The sequence below is a fragment of the Loxodonta africana genome, chromosome 13, assembly GCF_030014295.1.
Source record: "Loxodonta africana isolate mLoxAfr1 chromosome 13, mLoxAfr1.hap2, whole genome shotgun sequence".
NCBI lineage: Eukaryota > Metazoa > Chordata > Mammalia > Proboscidea > Elephantidae > Loxodonta > Loxodonta africana.
In genome coordinates, this window is record NC_087354.1 from 8,778,333 (window position 1) to 8,799,320 (window position 20,988).

The window sequence follows — 20,988 nt, forward strand, 5'->3', positions numbered from 1 at the left end:
TGAATCCTCACGTAGGCCTTTATGACACATGACATGCAGGCATGCAAAACCAAGGCACAAGCCTCCCTGGCAGGCATTAGCTACCCGGGACCCCTGAAGGTCCCACCAGAAGTTGGGGGATGGACAAATGACCTCTCAGTGGCCCAATGACACTTCGGGTATCAATTAGCCCATCTGAGAGGACTGAACAAAAATTTTCTAAGATTCTATTACCAAAAGTAACAACAAAACTGTAACCAATGTGATCAATAAGCAGCAATAAAAGTACATGTGAGTGGTCAAGTGTGGGCTTAATCCTGCTGTGCAACTAGCACCCCGAAGGCTTGCGAAGCCCAAGAAATCTCCTATCCAAGTACAGGACCAGCTAAGCAAAATCTTTGGACACGGCCTCGACGAAGTTGGGAGCCGACATCAGGATGCCGATGGTGCAGATGATGGTGAAGATGGAGAAGGCCATGAGGCAAAGACGGTCGACCACGCAGGCTGCAAACTTCCATTCGCTGCAGATGGCCTCACTCTCATCCTGGCACCGGAAGCGGTTGGCGATGTAGCGGACCTCCTCCAGGATCTTGGCCAGGTCCGGGTCGCCCTCTGCAGGCTGCCCACCATGTAGGAGGTGCCCATCATGTGTGGGCGAGCAGGCCATGCGGCCACACACGACCCCAGAGTCAGGTGTTGGGGCACAGTGCACGGTGTCCAGGCCACGGAAGCCAAGGTAGAGTAGGTTCCCATTGCTGGTGGGTGGCCCAGCCATGGCATTCATCTCCACACTGGCCAGGCTGCAGCGGCGCTGCTTGTGCTGGCAGGCGGGACGCACCTTGTCCTCCCCTGGCCTTTTCATGCGCAGGAACCAGGCACACCAGTTCAGGAGGATGACTCTGGTCTGCAGAAACAACAGAGAATTAGGAGCGGTCCAGAAGTGAGCATTAGTTGATCCCAACAGCCACGTGGGAGAAGCACACCTCCCAATGGGGGTGCCATAGATTGAATTGTGTTCCCCCAAAATATGTGCTGGAATTATAGCCCCTATTCACTAATATCACAAGCAAGTACAATTTTGCTAAAGGTAATTCAAGAGCGGTTGCAGCTGTGCATCCACAGGGACCTGCCAGAAATTCAAGGTGAATTCAGAAGAGGACATAGAATTAGGGATATCGTTGCTGACGTCAGATGGATCTTGGCTGAAACCAGAGAATACCAGAAGGATGTTTACCTGTGTTTCACTACCGTGCAAAGGCATTCGGCTGTGTGGATCGTGACAAATCACAGATAACACTGTAAAGAATGGGAATTCTAGAACACTTAATTGTGCTCATGAGGAACCTGAACATAGACTAAGAGGCAGTCACTGGAACAGGACGAGGGGATATTACGTGTTTTAAAATCAGGAAAGGCGTGTGTCAGAATTGTACCCTTTCATCATACTTATTCCATCTGTATGTTGAGTAAGGAATCTGAGAAGCTGGACTATATGAAGAAGAACAAGGCATCAGGATTGGAGGAAGATTCATTAACAACCTGCATTGTGCAGATGACACAACTCTGCTTGCTAAAAGTAAGAGGACTTGAAGCACTTACTAATGAAGATCAAAGACCACAGCCTTCAAAATGGATTACACCTCAACATAAAGAAAACAAAAATCCTCACAACTGGACAAACAAGCAACATCATGATAAATGGAGAAAAGACTGAGGTTGTCAAGGATTTCATTTTACTTGGATCCACAATCAACAGCCATGGAAGCAGCAGTCAAGAAATCAAACAACATATTGCATTGGGCAAATTTGCTGCAAAAGACCTCCTTAAAGAGTTGAAAGGCAAAGATGTCACTTTGAGGGCTAAAGCGTGCCTGACCCAAGCCATGTTATTTTCAATTGCTTCATATGCATGCGAAAGCTGGACAATGAATAAAGACCAAAGAAGAATCGATGCCTCTGAATTATGGTATTTGATGTGCAATGGACTGCCAGAAAAATGAACAAATCTGTCTTGGAAGTACAACCAGAATGTACCTTAGAAATGAAGATGACGAGACTTAGTCTCATGTATTTCAGACATGGTATTAGGAGGGACCAGTCCCTAGAGAAAGCCATCATGCTTGGTAAATAAAGCCTCAGTGAAAGAGAGGAAGACCCTAAATAAGATGGATTCACACAGTGGCTGCAACGATGAGCTCAAGCATAGCAACGATTGTGAGGATGGCCTTGGGAGTATTTCGTTCTGCTGTACATAGGGTCACTATGGATATGACTCAGGATCGGGCAGTGTCTTGTTCTGTTGTACATAGGGTCACTGTGAGTTGGAACCCACTCAATGGCACCTAAAAACAACAACATCCTCTGGATGTGATCCCATTTGGAAATAGTATTTTCTTTGTTATGTTAAAGCAGCCATATCAGTGTAGGGTGTGTCCTAAACCCAATGGCTTCTGAGTTATAAAAACAGCAGATTAGACACAGACACAGACACACACAGGGAAGACAAATACCATGTTAGAACTGCCTATAAGCCAAGGATGCCAGGAGCTACCGACAAGGAGAGAATGAGCTGTGACCCTGATTTGGACTTTTAGCTTCCAGAGCTGTGGGAAAATAATTGTTGATTCTGTAAAGACACCTGCTTCTGGTATTTCTGTTACAGCAGCACCAGTGATATAGGAGGTAACATTGGAGCCATTATTTCCTGTTCTTGAGTATGAAGAACATGACCCAGGTGGAGCTGGACTCACAAGGACACATCAGCTGGGACCTGAGCTAGGACAAACCTGGAAAACATCTTTTAGGAAATCTTTTATATAAACTAATCAAACAGAGCACAAAAGATCCACATACTTTCCACTCTTATCTTTTTCTGTTACCTTTTAGTAAATAGTAAGATTTGTTGACCAATGAAGACCCCCCTGACTGTAGTTCCTGAAATCTGTACCAATGATTATTAATACAATTCAAAATGTAGAATCACAGTGATTTGGCAGTTTTTAGCCAATCTGTGAAAAAGGTGAAGGTTCTAATGATTTTACCCATTTATAATGTTAATATATACTGATGATTCTGTAACATTCCTTGGATTCAGGCAGACATGGCTCCAGCAGCATGCTTGTCACTTTTCCCACTTTTGCCTCTTTTGAACATATGCCGAATAAAACCTTCCTTTTTGCTGTAGTATAACGTGGTGATTTTACCCTAGGACACTAGGAGACCAAGGGAAGGGGGAAGATGATCCCACAATACTAGATCTGTTTCACTTATCACAGGGGTGACAGCTCTATTGCCTCCCCACCTGACTGTACACAGAAAGGAATGCCAACTGTTTACAACTTTGAATCAATGTACGCTAAGAATAAAACAAGTGCAGAAAATCACCCTGGGAATGAATTGAATTTTTCTCCATGAGCCCACAACCCAGTTGGTAGCAATAAGCACACTGCAATCTCAGAGAAGCCTGTCTTGATTTGGACCCCTTGGGCTGTGTGAACATGGATTCCCTCTCTGATTCTTCCTCATCTGTACCCAGCGATTGGCAATACCTAACTCCCTGGTTCCCAAACTGTGAGTGAGGTGCCTCAGAGTGCCACAGCAAACTTACAAAAGGGGAACCCTGAGATATCCCTTAGACTCCACTTGAAATAGCCTGAAGTAGTTCAGTTTCAACCTAGATTGCTCCAACCCTTTTCTTTGCAGAACAGGTTTTTACAGTTGTCCTGATAAAAACCAAGTACCAAGAAAGCATATGTGGAAGGGAAAATGGGGCAGGTTCTCAAATCTGACCTCAAAATTTGAGAGGCTGTGCTGTGCCCTACAGGCACTGAGTTGTTAGGGCTTTGGCCTACTTAATAAACAAAGCTATTTTTCTTTTGACCTAGGAGTTCTTGAAAAAAAGATAATTCCTGAGATGCTAACAGTACCATGAGCCAAAAGACTTTAGGAACATCTAACCTAACTCAAAAGGGAGCCCTGGTGGCAGAGTGGTTAAAGTGCTTGGTTACTAACCAAAAGGTTGGCGGTTCAAACCCAGTAGCTGCTCCATGGGAGAAAAATGTGGCAATTTGCTTCAGTAAAGATTTATTTATAGCCTCAGAAATGCTATGCTAAGACAGGGCTGGAACCACAGAGCCATCTATCCTTAGCCTAAAGACAGTCCCTCACCCCACCACTTCCTGGAGTTCTTTCTTTTCCTTCTCAGAACCTCCTTGAAAAGAAACAGCTACGGGCTGACTAAAACTGGTCCTGTCCCCCATCTTGGCACTCCAGATAACCTTTAGCTCATTAACCACCCATGCATGATGAATTCTCCACCTCTGGGTGGAGGGAAAGCTAACATGCTAATGAACAAAAATGGCTAACTTCCTCCTGTGCAGGGGATTGAACACAGGCCTTATAAAACACTTACTCATTTTAAAATGCTCCGTGCCTGCACATGCACCATTTTGTATTCTCAAACTGATCCTGCCTCAACAAGCTGCCTGTGAGGCAGTCTTGGATGGTATGCAGCCCCCACTGTCTCCTTGCTTGGCCAGCCAATAAAGTTGCCTTCGTTCTCCCTAACTCAGTCTCTGTCTTTTTGGCCCTGGACAGTTTTGCCAAGCAGAACCCGGAGTTCCTAGAGACAATGGGGTAGTTCTATTCTGTCCTATAGGGTCTCTATGAGTCGGAATTCACTCGATGGCAGTGGGTTTGACTTGGTTTGGTTTTAACCTAACTCATGAGGCTGAAATGAACAATGAATAAATGATGTTTGGGGAAGTACACTGGAAAGTCTAAAGCAGGGGTCAGCAAACTTTGTGTAAAGGGCTACACAGTAAATATTTTAGGCTTTGTGGGCCATAAGTTCTCTGTTGCAATTGTTGCTTTTGCACTACAACTCATCTCTGCAGTTGTAGTGCAAAAGTAGCTGCAGACAGTATGTAAATGAGTAGGTTTAGCTGTGTTCCAATAAACCTTTATTCACGAAAATAATTAGTGGGCTGGATTTGGCCAGAGAGCTATCGTTTGCTGACTGCTGGTTTAGAGTATTTTATAAATACTAAGTACCTACATGCAGGGAAGGAGTGGGGAGAGTTAACTGTGAGGTATACGCTGTTTTTGCCTCTGTTGGAAAAAAGAAAGAAATTGGACACAGTGATCCAAGTCAAAAAACATTTTTGCAAGCCATATCTTCTAGACATGTTCTTGAAAAGTGGGCTCTTTCTCTGAAATTATCCAGACACTCATTTCATTTTAATTTTGTTTTATGAATACAGGCAAATCCCATCAGTAACACAGAGGTATTTTCCATATGTAAGTACAGAGAGGAGGGTGTGAAGTTCAGGTTGGCAGCACTTTCTTTCTTAGTACTCATTTTTATGACATCTTATCAAAGATAAGTACAGTCAACAGCTCTGGAGACAGCCAAGAAAAGAGAGACAATACAAGATGAGTTTCATCGCAGCTGGAAAGATAACCCTTTCTTCCGTAGGAGGCTCTACGCAGCAGGTAGCACTCTATATATCCTGTCCAACCTCATGGACAAACCTCTGGAGCCTGGGAAGACCAGTCAGTCGACTCCTGGAGGTGCAGGGACCAGAGCTCATGTGAATCCGAGGTCAAGTTTGGCCCACACAGGGCACATGGCTCATGCACCTCAGTCAGTCCTTCCAGGGCTCTGTAAAGAGGGTGTAATTCCCTCATTTTACAGACAAGGAGGCTCGAAGAGGTTAATGTGTTGCCTTAAGATCACACAGTGAGCATTATGGATTGAATTGTGTCCCCTCAAAATAATATGTTGCAATTCTTGCCCCTGTACCTGTGTACAGTTATAAAAAGAGCAGAACAGACACACAGGGCAATGACACCATTTGAAGACAAATGGAAGAGGCAGCTACAAGACCAGGAAAGCCAAAGATTGGCACAGCTGCTAGAAGCTGAAACAGACAAAGAAGGACCATCACCTAGGGCCAAGCCCTCAATTTGGACTTCTATCCTCTTTAACTGTGAGAAAATACATTTCTGTTCTTTAAAGCCACACACTTGTGGCATTTATGTGGCAGCACTAGGCAACTAAGACAGCGAGGAAGTGGTTAAGACAATGTGTTTAGACTTCCACAATGTCATCTATAAAAGGGTCTCTACAAGGTTCTCTTCAAAACTCCTATGATTTTAGCCCAACCCGCACGCAGATGGTCCAGGAAAACCTGGGCCAGAACACAAGAATGTCTGAGGGACCACACCCCAGCACCAAGTGAGACAGAACCCAGAGGAGTTGAGCAGAGGACAGCTGAGCACGAACCTGACGTCTCTCCTCCCACGTGGGATCTACACACCTCCTGGAGCACATCACAAGCTAAGATGATCCATACTGCCAAACTTATTTTGAATTCTATGGCCTGAATCTTTAGCTTTCAAGGCTAAAGCATCTCAAAAAATGAGATTATCCTCTTGGCACTTATCAAACTGCTCATGACCTCTTCTGTTGGTTACTGTCTTGTTTCTGGCTGTGCAAATGTCACATAACACTGCTGCATCCAACAGTGCCTTCTTCATAACAACAGGTCATAACAATAAAAGTCCCTGGGAGGTTGTTTAGGCCTCAAGAACACAAAGAAAGAAAGACAAATGCAGTGTGGCATATCACGAAACGGCTGAACAGGTTCTTCATTTGCAGCTACCAATTTTAACGTGCCTTTTGCCGAGAGCTGACTAATTAGCTTATGCTCTTCCTTAAGATTTTTCTGTAGCAGTAAAGTGCTGCCAGGTCATTAAAAATCATTCTGTGTCTTCATGTCTTCTCTTATCTTTAAATCAGTAAAATACTTTTCAGACATAAGATATTTGTTTATAATTTTTTTGTGTGCATGTGTTTGCCTGAATAAACTCTGGAAAGGAAAAGCAGGAATTACTATAAGTGGTTATACATAGTGGTGGAGGAAGCAGGGTGGGGACAGGAGCAGGGGCAAGATATCCTTACGTATAGCTCTGAATTTTGTTTTAGCTTTTGAAACATGTGAATGTATTACCTATTCCAAGTAGATGCACGGATAGTGTTGTGGATTCAGTTGTGTCCTCCAAAAAGATATGCTGAGGTCCTAACCCCAGTACCTGTGAACGTGACCTTGTTTGGAAATGGGTTCTTTGCAGAACTAATTAGTTAACATGAGGTCCCACTGGAGTAGGGTGAGTCCTAATCCTACATGATTGGCGTTTTTAAAAAACAGGAGGACATAGACACAGGGAATATGTGGTGAAACCCAGGTGAAATTGTGCACAGCAGATTAGTAAGTAAACATAACTAAGGCCATAGGTATCTTGCTTACTGATTAATCTGCCCTGAATGTTTAGATTAAAATAAACAAACAGAAGTGCCATGGGCTGCTAAGTTCCCCAGAAACGTACTCTGTGCAGATAGGTGAACTCACATAAAAATAAAGCTATTTCTTTGGAAATGCTAGGTTTCTGGGTGATTTTTAAAATCAATAATTAAGGATATTAATTTCATGTTATTATATTCTATTTTCAAAATCTGTGAAACAAACAAAAACTCCATGACCATAATGACATGCTGTCTGGCCACAGTCTGCACTTTCATTTGGTTTGGCTGTGGTCAAAATCACAGAGCTTGGGAGGTAGGCTCAGACAGTGCCTGTGTGCAGGGCAGGGACATACCCACTTGGGCATCTTGCCCCCATCAGGGTCGTGGTGGTGGTACTGCAGCACGATCACCGTCACAACAACAGAGAGGCCGACAATGATCATGGTGCTGGCAAAATACTGGGCTGCAGAGAGAACACACATAGGGTGAGACCCAATGGGAGCCTTGCGGCACCAAACCTCACAGGACAGGTAACTCCAGCTGTATCCATTGACTCCCCAGGATGTGGGTGCATGAGCAACCCAGCGTGACTTCCATGCAGCAGAGGCCTGGAAGACCTAAGCCTACCTGGTGAGCCCGAACTTCCTGGATTGTGACAGGGTTGTTCCCATGAGAAAACATCGGAATGCTTCTAACTGGAAACACCTGAGCAGTGAGGGTGTGGTCACCACTGTGACTAGTGCAGGCTAAGGAGGGGCTCTGGGTATAACCAGGGTAAACCTGGGGTAGAACCTGGATGTCTTATCAGACCTGATCCTTAGGGTATGAGTCTTGGAAAGTAAGAGTTTCGCTCCTTCTCCTGCAGGGACATATGGGGAGGCCGGTTGTCTAGCCAGGAAAAGTCTGGCAGTAATAACTTTTCAGACTGAGAATATCAGATTCAGCCAGATAGACAAGGGTATATCTTACCAGCTACATCATACATGGGAAAGAGATTTAACACTGGTCCACTACCAGCCATCTCTGAGCTTGGACAAGTTACATCCTCACAATCTTCCCCAGGAGAACAGGGATCAAAACCCCTTTCTTGCAGGGTTGGTGTAAGAATTAGAGATTAGATGGGTCGACAAGGAGAAAAAAAAAAAAAACTCCATTTCCTATGAGTTGATTTTGACTCATAGAAACCCTATAGGGTAGAGTACAACTGCCCCACAGGGTTTCCAAGGCTGTGAACCTTTACAGAAGCAGATGACCATATCTTTTTCCCAGGGAGCGTCTGGGTTTGAATAGCCAACCTTTAGGCTAGCAGCCAAGGGCTTAACCACTGCACCCCCAGAGGAGGTGGTCCTTATTTACGGTGACTAATTACATTATGACGATTAAGCCTCTGGTAGCTAGCCTTTTAAGGGGGCTGAGCTCCAGGTGGAAAGCCTACATGCTCGGCTGAGAATACTACCCCTGCTCTGGCCAGGAAAGAGCTCACAGCCTCCTACAGAGACCGAATGTATCTGTGAGCAGCTCTCCCAGATGTGGGCACTGGGAACTACTAGAATGGGGAAGAGCATGGACAAAACAGTGACAAATGGAAGGATCCAAGGCCACCTCCACTGACAGAGGGCAGCAGACTGATGCCCTGAGACTGAGAACAATCCCTCCTTTTAGATATGGGATATGTGTCAGCCAAGGTTTCCCTGGGGTTCAATAGTGAAGGCAGCAACTGCTGACCAGGCCACTAAGGGTGGGCTCTATTGCAAGTTTCCACTGAAAGTGATGGGTTGGAAAGTAGAAAAATGGAGTCACTGCCAATGCCAAGTTCCTCACTGCCTGGATGGTACCAAGAAAAATGTGACACCTTCAAAGGTGTCACTTTGTATCAACATTTTTTTTTTTATCAACAGTTTCTCTGGCCAAAATATCACACATATAGGTAGCTCCACAAGGAGCCCTCATGGTGCAGTGGTTAAGCACTCAGCTGCTAACCAAAAGGTCAGTGATTTGAACATGCCAGCTGCTCCTCAGGAGAAAGATGTGGCAGTCTGCTTCTGTAAAGATTTACAGCCTTAGAGACCCTATGGGCAGTTCTACTCTGTGCTACACGGTTGCTATGGGTAAGAATCGACTCAATGGAAATGGGTTTGGTTTGGTTTGGGGAGCTCCACGATGAGGGCCTTGGGTCTCTTGGTTCCATCAGCTTTGGGACATCCGTGGGCAACCCCCCCACTCCCATCCATCCTTGATTAGCACAGAAGACGGATGCCCAGATAGCACTGGCTGAACAGGCATAAGCAAAGGCTGCTATCTCATTTCTGATTTCCATCACCAAGCAGAGTGGCAATGTTCATATTAAACCAGTATCCACTGGCAGATTGTTTCCTTTTCAACCCTATGCTCAGCTAGCTTGGAGGTCTGGGATCCCTGACCAGGAAGAGAAGCCAGGCTGCAGTGGTGAGAGTACTGAATCTTAACCAGTAGACCACCGAGCATCCTTTGAATGCTTCCATTCACTCCAGCCCAGGAAAGTCCTTAGTCACAGCAACACCATTTGCTGGACCCCGGGGTTCCACACAGAGGAAGGCTCTGTCTGTCTGTCTTCCCTCCCTGGGCAGAGGTCATGCCTTATACCTCTCCTGGCCAAAACATATTTGCCCTGTGTTGCATTTCTGCAAACCCCTTTATAAGGAGAAGTCTAGGTACCTTGGAAAACAATGGCTAAGAGTTAAAGTATATGCTCCTTCCATTTTATAAAGGGCGTGTAGAAAAACAATGTCCTAGATTAAATAATGAATCTCTAATGGTAAAATCTCTGGCTCCATAGCAAGCCAGAAGGGGAGATGTATGGGAGGAAAGGGACATTTCTGCACCATAAAATCAAACCACAAGCTGGACCCCTCCATTGTCACAGCCAGTGGTAGGTGAGCAGAGGCTGGGTCACTCTGCATGGTTACAAAAGTCATCTCCCCAAAGCAGAAAACAGGCAGTGCAGCTCTCCTTGTGTCTGCTGGGAATTCCGCACACGCTTTCACCACATGTCTTTAGACAGGAGCCCTGGTGATGCCTTACCAATCAATGGCACTGAATCGGACGTCGCAGGCATGATCTCAGCCACAAGCAGCATGAAGACAGTCAGAGAAAGTAAAACCGTTATCCCTGAAACAGAGCGCACAGCGGTTCCTTAGACAAACTGATGGTAGGGTAGGGATCCCAAGCTGAGATTCAAGGAACCAGGGGGAATTGCAGGCGGGGAACTCCATGAAGTCCCTGACACTGTGTTTATGACCGGTGTGCACACGGGTACGTGCATTTTTCTGGGGACAGCCCATGTCATTCACCAGGTTCATGAAGTAGCCCCAGGTGGAGACAAGTTTAGGAACCAGAGCTTTGGAAGAATCAACACAAACATGAACAGCTTAACTGAACACACTTATATCCCGTTTTCTTTATTACAATGTTATTGAGAAGTAGTTTCCAAACTATTTCGTCAGAAGACCTGGTTTCAGGAGCTGACTTTGCTACTTACTAGCCACGTGACCTTGAATGAGTCATTTAGCATTTCTGAGCCTTAGTCAAGAGATGGGGTTTGAAAAATGAATTCTGCCACATGCTAAATATGATAGTTAATAACTCATTGAGAAAACCGATCTCATCATCCTAAATCTTTTCTTATCTCTGTAATGACATTACCATAATTAATTACATTATGTAAAGGCACTGATACTAAACTAAACTGCACCCTGTCCACAATGACTGGGGCCAGTCACCACCAGCGGAGGCCCTTCAAAGCAGGATTGAGCTAGTTCCTTACTGGGTCTCCCTACCCTCCACAGTCAGGATCCTACAGGCAGCTACCAAAGGGGGTTCCCTGTGGCACAATGGTATTCTCCAGGTCTTGACTTCAGTAAAGACCCTAAACCTAGAATTCTTGGTATCATGGAGACAGGCCCTGAGCCACACACCTTGGGCCAAGAGGCCACTGTGTGATGTGCCAAGAGGACCCGGGGCATCTGAACCAGAGCCTAGGCCTGCCTCTGCGCTGCCCACAATCAGCCCCACAAAGCTTACCCCATGACTCACTCTCTCGGAAAACCCTTCCTGCCTCGGGATCCCACCAAACCCTGAGCACTTACCCAGGGAGATTTTCTCGCCAGAGTCTGCAGGCAGCAGGAACACTAACAGGGCCAAGGCAGAGATGAGCACACAGGGGATGAGCAGGTTGAGGCCATAGTAGAGGGTCCTGCGCCTCATGGTCACTGTGAAGGTGACATCTGGGTATGGCTCTTTGCAGCAGTCATAGAACTTCTCACTCCTCTTCCCCGGGATTCCTCCATAGAGACAAGCAGAAAATGGACCACGTTTTAATAAAACCACCATGTTTGTTTTAAGGTGCACATCACACACAAACATACTGGTGGAGTTCATTATGGGGTAAAAAAGTGGGTAATTAGTACTTAAATATACCCTTGCTGGATTATTATAGAGTTGTTTAAGTGTATTTTAGTGGTATTTGAGCAAATGGATAAGTATTTTTGAAGGACTGGAAATATATTACTATAAATAAGATATATTATTACAAAATCATAAATGTTACATCATTATAAATCTAATTATAATTTTTCTATTGGAAATAACCAAATATAGGTCACCAATTGACATTTGCTATCCAGCCTGATTTTGGGAATGGGGTAGATTGGAATAACGTAGGGATGTTTACACTAGTGCTGGAGTCCCTGCATGGTGTCAGTGGGTAACAAGCTTGGCTGCTAACTAAAAGGCTGGAGGTTGGAGTCCACCCAGAGCCATCCTGAAAAAATTAGCCACTAAAAACCCTATGGATCACAGTTCTGCTCCAACACACCTAGGGTCACCATGAGTCAAAGTTGGCTTGATGGCAACTTTTTTTTTTTTTTTTAATATACTAGCAATGACTTGTATAAATCCAGTCCTTACCATACTCACACTTTCCTCATGGAAAGCATTGGGTTTTCTATTTAAGTTTTCCATCCTAGAGTTCTCAGTAAATGATCGGGAATACTACAGGGTTCAATAAATAGCCACAGTGAAAAGCAAAGGGGAAAAATCCCAAACTTTTTAAAGAGAGCGCAAGAATAAAGAAGTTTCCTCCCAGGCCTTTTGCCTGGTGTATCTGCTGGCAACAATGGGCTCAAGCATAACAATGATTATGAGGATGGTGCAGGACCAGACAGTGTTTCATTCTGTTGTACATAATGTCGCTATGAGTCGGAACCAAATCGACAGCACCTAACAACAACAAAAACAACATCTGCTGGCAATACCTCTATTGATTAATGCTCATGGGCTTACCCACAAGATCCCACTCTCCATTTGGGATGTAGCTGCTGATGTCTGCCTCCTGCATCTGCAAATCCAGGGACCAACCTCCGTAAGACCAGGAACCAAACTTGAGCTTGCACTGCTGCACGTCGAAGGGGAACCAGCGCACATCAATGTAGCAGGAGCTCTTGAATATGCCTGAGAGGGCAATGGAAATGGCCAGACAACCAGCCACAAGCTGAAGGAGGCAAGTCTGAAACGCAGGCCATCCACACCCTACATACTCACACCCAGCTAATAACATGCAATGCCTATTCAGGATTGGGGTTAAAGCCTGCTGGTCAGATAAAGAGGCTGGAGAGCTACAGGTCACATCATTTGTGATATTCTGTGTTTCTCTTCCAGCATGCGTGCTTGTGCACACATCTCTCTGCCCATTAGTGCGGCCTTCCAGATGAAGCCATGTGGATGTGGCCCAAGTGGACGCACTGGTGGAAGCACCTTTGGCCTGGGTGCCACCCTAGAGGCTTTCGGGCTGGTATCTTGCCTCCAGCTGCAGCTAAGTTTCGTAGAACAAATAAGCTTGATCCTTTCTGGAAAATCTCTAGAATGTCAGCTCAGCTGAAGCTTCACTGTCTTTTAAAATTCAAACACAACTCTGACACACTCCATTGAAGAAGACTGTTCTGGGGGCTTTCTGTGCAAAGAGTTAGCAACTCTGAAAAGTTCCATTTACCATGTGCATCCTTGGATGCTAAATAATCAGACAAAAGTAAAGAGCATAGAAAATCACAGAGAATAAAACGATGAAGGGGTTAGAAATAGAACCTGGAAGATACGTGTGTGTGTGTGCATTTGGTGGGGAAGGGGTAGCATATTCTTTAGGTTAAACATAGACAAAATACATGATTGTCTAGAAATATATGTGCAGGGCAATTTTAACTACCTACATCCTAGGTCAAGAACAGAACAAGAACTGATACGTTTACAATGAAGCCATATTGTTTAGACACAAGGAAGAATTTCTACCAAAAAGATGGGTTCCAGGCTTGAGCAACTTTTAAGAGAGTTTCCCAGAAGGTCCAAGAGAACAGACAAGCCCTCTTTAGTTATTCATGCCAACCTGCTCCTCCCTGCCCCAGGAAACCCTGGAAGGAAGGCATTGGAAGTGAGCCTACTCCAGTGCTAGTGGCAGCAGGGCAGGCCCTCTGTGAACTTCTGCTACTGAATTAAAGAAAGAGTGAATGGGGTAAAGGACAGGGGAAAGGGCTGACTGTCTTTGCAAACATGGGTCCCCAATGACAGCCAAGCTGAGAAAGGATCATAAACTTCTTGTCTCAAGTTCCTTTAAGTACAATTTGAGAGCATTATAGTAAATCTTCAGAAGAATCTGGAAGTCATACAGACATCCCCCTCCCATGAGTGGGCTAGATCTCCCAAAGTTCACACTGTTTGGAAGTTAGAAAACGTGACTCTTTAACTGTATGATTCCATTTCTAAGAGCTCATAAGAGGAGACTATCTAGGCAAAGCCAATCAGTGGTAGCCTGGGCCTGGCAGTGGGAGCAAAACTCACTGCAAACAGGCAAAAGGGAGCTTTGTGGAGTGATGGAAATATTCTAAAATTAGATTGTGATGAGAGTTGCACAACTCTGGGAATATACTAAAAATCACTGAATTGTACACTTAAATGGATTAGTTGTATGATATATAAATTATACCTCAATAAAGCAGCTAAAAAAAGATGTATTACATTGGGTAATCTGCTGCAAAAGAACCCCTTAAAGTGTTATAAAGCAAAGACGTCACTTTGAGGACTAAAGGTGTGCCTGACCAAATATCATGATATTTTCAATTGCCTCACATGTGTGTGAAAGTTGGGCAACGAATATGGAAGACCAAAGAAGATTCAATGCCTTTGAATTATGGTGTTGACAAAGAATATTGAATATACCATGGACTGCAACAAGAACGAACAAGTCTGTCTTGGAAGAAATACAACCAGCATGCTCCTTGGAAGTGAGGATGGCGAGATTTGGTTTCATGTACTTTGAACATGTTATCAGGAGGGATCAGTCCCTGGAGAAAGACATCAGGCTTGGCAAAGTAGAGAGTCAGAGAAAAAGAACCTCAACAAGATGGACTGACATGGTGGCTGCAACAATGGGCTCAAACATAATGGTTGTGAGGATGTTGCAGGACCGGGCAGTGTTTCGTTTTGTTGTATATAAGGTTGCTATGAGTCAGAATTGACTCACGGCACCTAACAACAACAAAGCAGTTAAAAACTAAACACATCCAATGGAAAAAAAAAAAAAAAAAAGTCATTTGATAACCAGTGCCTCTATTTCAAAGCTTGCAACTATTGAAGAGAAAAATTAATAACACATCTTACTTTGATTTTAAGGTTTTCCTTACCCAGAAAAAAATATTAACCATAAAATAATTCTTGACCAAAAATTAATCTTGCCAGCAGTCTTTTTTACCCAAAGTTGCTAACCTTTTCTTTCCTGTTCAAAGCCAGGCTTACTTCATTTAAATTTCAAAAGGTATCATGGCCACAGGTGGGTGGAGGGCCAGAGACCACCTTATGGCCAGGTATCAGTTTATCTCAGTAAAAGCAGGAGCCAGGGTTCAACTAATCATGCTAAGTTTAGCGAAAGGTTAATCTATTCTTCTCCCTCTTCTCTTTATAAGTTTCATTTTAACTAGCTTACTTGGAGCCATTTGCTTTTTTTCTGGAATCAGAATGGTCTCCCTATATGCATACAGAATGCTCAGAATAAAGCTTCCTTGAGTTTTGATTATTTTTAACATCACCAAACACTCTTTTGTTCACCCAGGCATGTCTAGCTGAGCAGAGCAGAACAATACCCCAAAGCCAGGTCTACATGACCCCAAACCAGCGGCTCTGTGCTTTTCCTGATGGAAAGGGAGACTCCAAGGCCACAGCACAGTGTGTAAGGTCCTGGCTGAGAACGTGGGGGTGGGAGCACTAGGGGGGCTGCTGCATGTGGGCACCTTCAGCGGCAGCGTCAGGGAACACTCTTCTTGGAGGCTCAAAATAGCCTCAGCTCTCAGAACCATCTGCAGCACCCTATTCTTCTACACTGACGACTGCTGATATCGTTTTCAAAAATAGCCCTCGTAACAGAAGCTGCCACTTACAAGCCTGGGGAAAGGAACACACAGGAGATGAGAGGCTCACCCCCAGCCCCAGTCTGGAGTGGTCCTCCAGTTAGAAGAAAACGCATGCTTCGGGGAGGGAAGCGGCAAGAAAGCTGGTGCTTTAAAACAGAAAACCTTCCATCTATACACACATTATTGGGGGTTATCTGCCACTGACTGATTCAATTACTCATTCACATACTGACAGGCGGAGCATCTACCCCGGTCTGGGCCTAGGGCTTCACAGTGGTACATCCGAAGGTGAGGAAGCCAGGTCCTGCCTAGGGATGCTTATCCTGTGCCAAAGAGGAAGGGCTTACAAAGCCCTAAAGGCAAAGCCAGCTTTGCTGTGTGCCGGGAGGTGAACCCATAGGTGGCACCACTGAGACTGGGGATAAAGGGCCAGGGAGTGTTTAAACATCAGATAAGGGATTGTGCACATATGTGCGTGTCTGGGGGCCGGGGCGGGGGGAACCCTGGTGGTGTAGTGGTTCAGTGCTATGGCTGCTAACCAAGAGGGTGGCAGTTTGAATCTACCAGGTGCTCCTTGGAAACTCCATGGAGCAGTTCTACTATGTCCTATAGGGTTGCTATGAGTCGGAATCGACTTGACAGTGGTGGGTTTGGTTTTTGGTTTGGTGTGTGTGTATGAGGGGTGCGGGACATGATTGCCTGGGTGCAGGAAATTAGACAAACCAAACAGTTCGTCTGGCCTCATTCAAAAGCAGGGGCAGTGCAGTAGGGGAGATAATCCTGGAAAAGAACATCCTGGAAAAAGAAAAACAAACCTTATTAATATCCATATGTTAAAGCCCACCTCAAATGTGCCTCAAGGCCATAAAACTCCAGTGTCCCACCTGTGGGTGACTCTTACTCTTTGAGCAGCCCAGGGCCCGGTGAATCTGATCGAAATGATGGGCTCCTGGAAAAAGAATCAATCCTAGGGAGAAGATCAACAATCGAGTTGTTCGAGAAAAAAGGAGAAAACTCATTCAGCCACTAATCAGTTCTCCCCTGGAGGAGTCTGATCTTGGATCTAACATGCTGAGTGCTCTTTAGTGCGTTCTCAACAGTGATCACCACGAGCTCTACATGTCACCTCCAACACCTCCTCAACATCACCACCAGAGACCTGTCTTGAGCAGGAACAAAAACACTGAAATGGAGAAATAAGTGGCTTCGCTATGGGGCTTGCAGGTTGTAAGGAGAGTTGGAAATTATCTAACGAGGAAAACTCCCTTTAATTCTTTAACTTTAAAGAACACACAGCAGAAAATAAGAACATATGATACTTGTTGGCAAAGACAGCTTGAGTAGTGATTCCAAGACAAAAGAAGAAGACGGTGATTTCAGATTCAGGAAATCTGTGAGGGCAGAGAGGAGAAAGCAGGACAGAGCAGAGAAGGTGGACACAGGCAGAAGGTGCACAGATCCAGGTCACCCTGGATTAGAGTGCTGGCTGGCTGACATCCCAAACTCACTCAGATGTTCTTAATGTAGGAGAACAAGACAAAATGGGTCTTACCTGGAGGGAGGTACTGACAATGCCCAGAGGAATTCACTAAAACGTTGGTGTGGAACGTGGCATCAAACCTCTCATCAGCACTAGAAACAGCAAAAGCATTTCATGAGCCAACATTACCAGGCAGAAGGCTTCCAGGTCATGACCGAGCAGTCACGGTAGGAGCAGGGGAGGCTTTGGCAGGGACTCCTGTTTGCATGAGGCAAGCAGCCGGAGGGCACCCACTGAAGCTCCTGTCTGGGTCTGGGACATTTTCTCAAAGCATGTCTTGGAAGGGGCCAACTTCCTACACATGCACACACCCCATTCATATAAACTGTGATTTTTTTTTCATATGTGCATATAAAAGAAAGCTCTTAACAAAATAGGAATTAGGAAGACTCCAGCAGATAGGAAACGTGAATACATTTTTAGGAGATAAGGAGCGGTATGATCAGGGCAGTGGTTCTGGTGGTAGAATTCTTGCCAGTTCAATTCCCAGCCAATGCACAGTCACCACCTGTCGGTCAGGGCACGCTGCTGTGTTGCTATGATGCTGAACAGATTTCAGAGCTTCCAGACTTAGATGTTCTAGGAGGAAAGGCTTGGCAATCTACTGAAAATCAGCCAATGAAAAGCCTGTGGATCACATGGTCTGATCTACAACTGATCATGGGGATGGTGCAGGATTGGGCATCATTTTGTCCCATTGTGCATGTTGGCACTATGAGACCAGGGTGGACTGGATAGCAGCTAACAACAGCAAGGGGTGGTAGGAAGGACACAGCCACCTTGCCAGCTCCATGGGGCAGGGATTTGGGCCCCCTTTGCTCATGGCTTTCGTTCCAGTTCCTTCAGTGGGGTCTAAACACGTGGTTAGTGTTCAATAAATGCATCCAAAAGACTGAAGCTGCAGAGTGCAGAGGGAGCTGGGTGCTAGCAATGCCCCTAGCAGTCTGAGCTCCATGATTAGATGACAGGAAAGAGGACTGAGAGGACAGCAGAAGTAAGTAAACATTTTAGACAAGTGCACCCCAGCCACAGCCCTTCTCCCCACAAGCCCTGCTCACGTACAGAACCTCCTGCAGTCTGAAGTTAGCAACTTGGATAAAGAGAGGAAAAAAAAAAAAATGGAAGCAAACAAAAATTTAAACAAACAGCCCTACACTTACTTAAAAACTAAACTACCTCAAGGAAACATGAGCAGTCAAGGCACTAGTGCCACAGAGTAAAGTTCCCCTCATTCTGATAACTGCAGGTCCACTCACCCTTAACATAAATCTCTGCCCATTTCCATAGAGCCTCAGTAGCCTTTTCTATTTCTGTCCCTGTTGTTAGTTGCCATTGAGTCTGCTCCAACTCACAATGACCCCATGTACAACACAACAAAATGTTGCCCGTTAAACAATTGCTAGTATGGTCTAGTCTATTGCTGCATTCACTGTGTATTTTTGAAGCCTCCCCCGATATTCCCCCATCTCTGCCGCAGTCCCTCCCCCAACCCCACGCAGCCCTCCAAGCCACAGCTTCTAACTGCTGTTTGGCCCATCCACTCTGTGGCCTTAACCACAATTTGAATTTGGTGCCAGAATCCCACGCATGTGATAACCACAATTTTGGTGCACACAAAGACCTGGAGAACTGTGTCCTCAATCTGTCCTTGGACCTGAACATCACTGACATGATTCAACATCTGGTCCTCCACTTTGAATTGTGGCGCCTGGGGTCCTAAATGCCAACAAGCAGCCATCTAAGATACATCAATTGGTCTCAACCCACCTGGAGCAACGGCAAAGGAAGAACACCAAGGCCACACGACAACCAAGAACCCAAGAGACAGAAAGGGCCACATGAACCAGAGACCTACATTATCCTGAGACCAGAAGAACTAGTTGGTGCCCGGCCACAATTGATGTCTGCCCTGCTAGGGAGCACAACAGACAACTCCTGAGGGAGCAGGAGGCCAATGGGATACAGACCCCAAATTCTCATAAAAAGACCATACCTAATGATATGAATGCGACTAGAGGAATCCCAGAGACAATGCTCCCCAGAACTTCTGATGGCACAGTACAGGAACCATCCCCAAAGACAACTCATCAGGCATGAAAAGGACTGGTCAGCGGGGGGGCAGAGAGATGCTGATGAAGAGTGAGCCAATTAAATTAGGTGGACACTGGAGAGTGTGTTGGCAACTCTTGACTGGAGTGGGGATGGGAAGATAGAGAGAGGGGAAGATGGCAAAATTGGCATGAAACGAGAGACTGAAAGGGCTGACTCAATAGGGGGAGAGCAAATGGGAGAAGGGAGTATGATGTATGTAAACCTACACGTGACAGACTGATTGGAAAGGTAAATGTTCACTTGAAGCTTAATAAAAATTAATTAAAAAAAAAAAAATCTGGTCCTCCAAATGTGGACATGGGAGGGTTAAGAGTGGGGAGTTCCAGGCACCAAACCCAACCCCCAGATGTCAATGGAAATTAAAATGTTCCCCAACCCTCTCAGATAGTGAGCACTTGGTCTTTGGGCTGCTAAACCCCATGTTGCTCCTTGTTTGTGCAAACAATAATTTCCACTTCCTGTTTCCCTTGCAACTGGTGGTGTGGCATCCATCTTATTTCCATCAGCTAATAGGACTGGACAAGAAACCTCATTCCGTTACATTCTGAGTGCCTTCCACCTAGGCGGCTCATCTTCTAGTGCTGTATTAGACAGCATTCTGTTGTGATCCATAGGGTTTTCATTGGCTGCTTTTAGAAAATAGCTCTCCAAGCCTTTCTTCTTGGCCTGTCTTAGTCTGGGAACTCTGCTGAAACCTGCTGGCATTTGAAATACCGGTAGCATAGCTTCCAACATGGAAACCACCACACTACCAGAAGCTGACAGACAAGTGGTGGTTTCTATTCCTGAGTTTCTCTAGATAGAAAACTCAAAATCTCAAGATGTTATAGGACAACAAGCAGAATGAAGGACACAATCAAGAGCAGACACCAAAAAATAATCCAAAAAGAAAGTCAATGCAAAGGATGAAAAATTACTTTAAAAAAAAGTAACTTCTAGTATCATCAAAAAAATCAAGAGCACAATGGAAATAAAAAATATGATCTGTGAAATACATTTTTAAAAACAGGTGGGAGGTTTGACTGATAAAAATCAATGATCTGTCCCAGGACATAGAAGTGATGTATCAGACAGAGACGGTGAGTGCCACAGAGGTCAAGGCCGGGAGAACTCAGCGAACAGAACCTCCACCAAGAGACAACAGCCAGAGGAAGAAAAGCCATCAAAGAAATAACAGGAAAAAATGTCCCAGAGCTGATAGCAACCACTGAAAAATGAAGACAAAGAACGGTGTTTTCCAGAATGCTGGGCATCAAAGAGTTTGTTCCTCATGTACATTTTCATGGGCACGGACTTCAGGTAGCAAAAACAATGAAAGAAGAAATAGGTTTAGTCCAAGAATTTCTTTCTTCTTTCTCTGCTTTCACCCTCATTTTTCTGGAGCAATAATAGTGATTTCCAGGATGAGAAATGGGCGGTTGGCCTAGAAACCAAACCAAAACCAAACCCGTTGCCGTCAAGTTGATTCCAACTCATAGCGACACTATTGGACAGTGTAGAACTGCCCCACAGAGTTTCCAAGGAGCACCTGGGGGACTCAAACTGCCAACCTTTAGGTTAGCAACCGTAGTACTTAACCACTCACTATGCCACCAGGGTTCTGGGTCTAAATTAGAACAAGA

The 20,988-nt window shown here is 45.1% G+C and overlaps 1 protein-coding gene across 1 annotated transcript in view; it reads right to left on the bottom strand.

The window, feature by feature from the left end:
• Nucleotides 1–364: 364 nt before the first annotated feature.
• The window catches only part of LOC100656157 (neuronal acetylcholine receptor subunit alpha-7), a 200,851-nt gene continuing 180,227 nt past the window's right edge, over nucleotides 365–20,988 (bottom strand). Inside the window, exons 5-10 of the mRNA XM_064296216.1 lie at nucleotides 17,267–17,346; nucleotides 12,605–12,772; nucleotides 11,410–11,604; nucleotides 10,346–10,432; nucleotides 7,639–7,748; nucleotides 365–883 (exon numbers count right to left, since the gene is read on the bottom strand). Coding sequence (XP_064152286.1) covers nucleotides 365–883; nucleotides 7,639–7,748; nucleotides 10,346–10,432; nucleotides 11,410–11,604; nucleotides 12,605–12,772; nucleotides 17,267–17,346 — 1,159 coding nt within the window. The remainder of the gene's footprint in view (nucleotides 884–7,638; nucleotides 7,749–10,345; nucleotides 10,433–11,409; nucleotides 11,605–12,604; nucleotides 12,773–17,266; nucleotides 17,347–20,988) is intronic.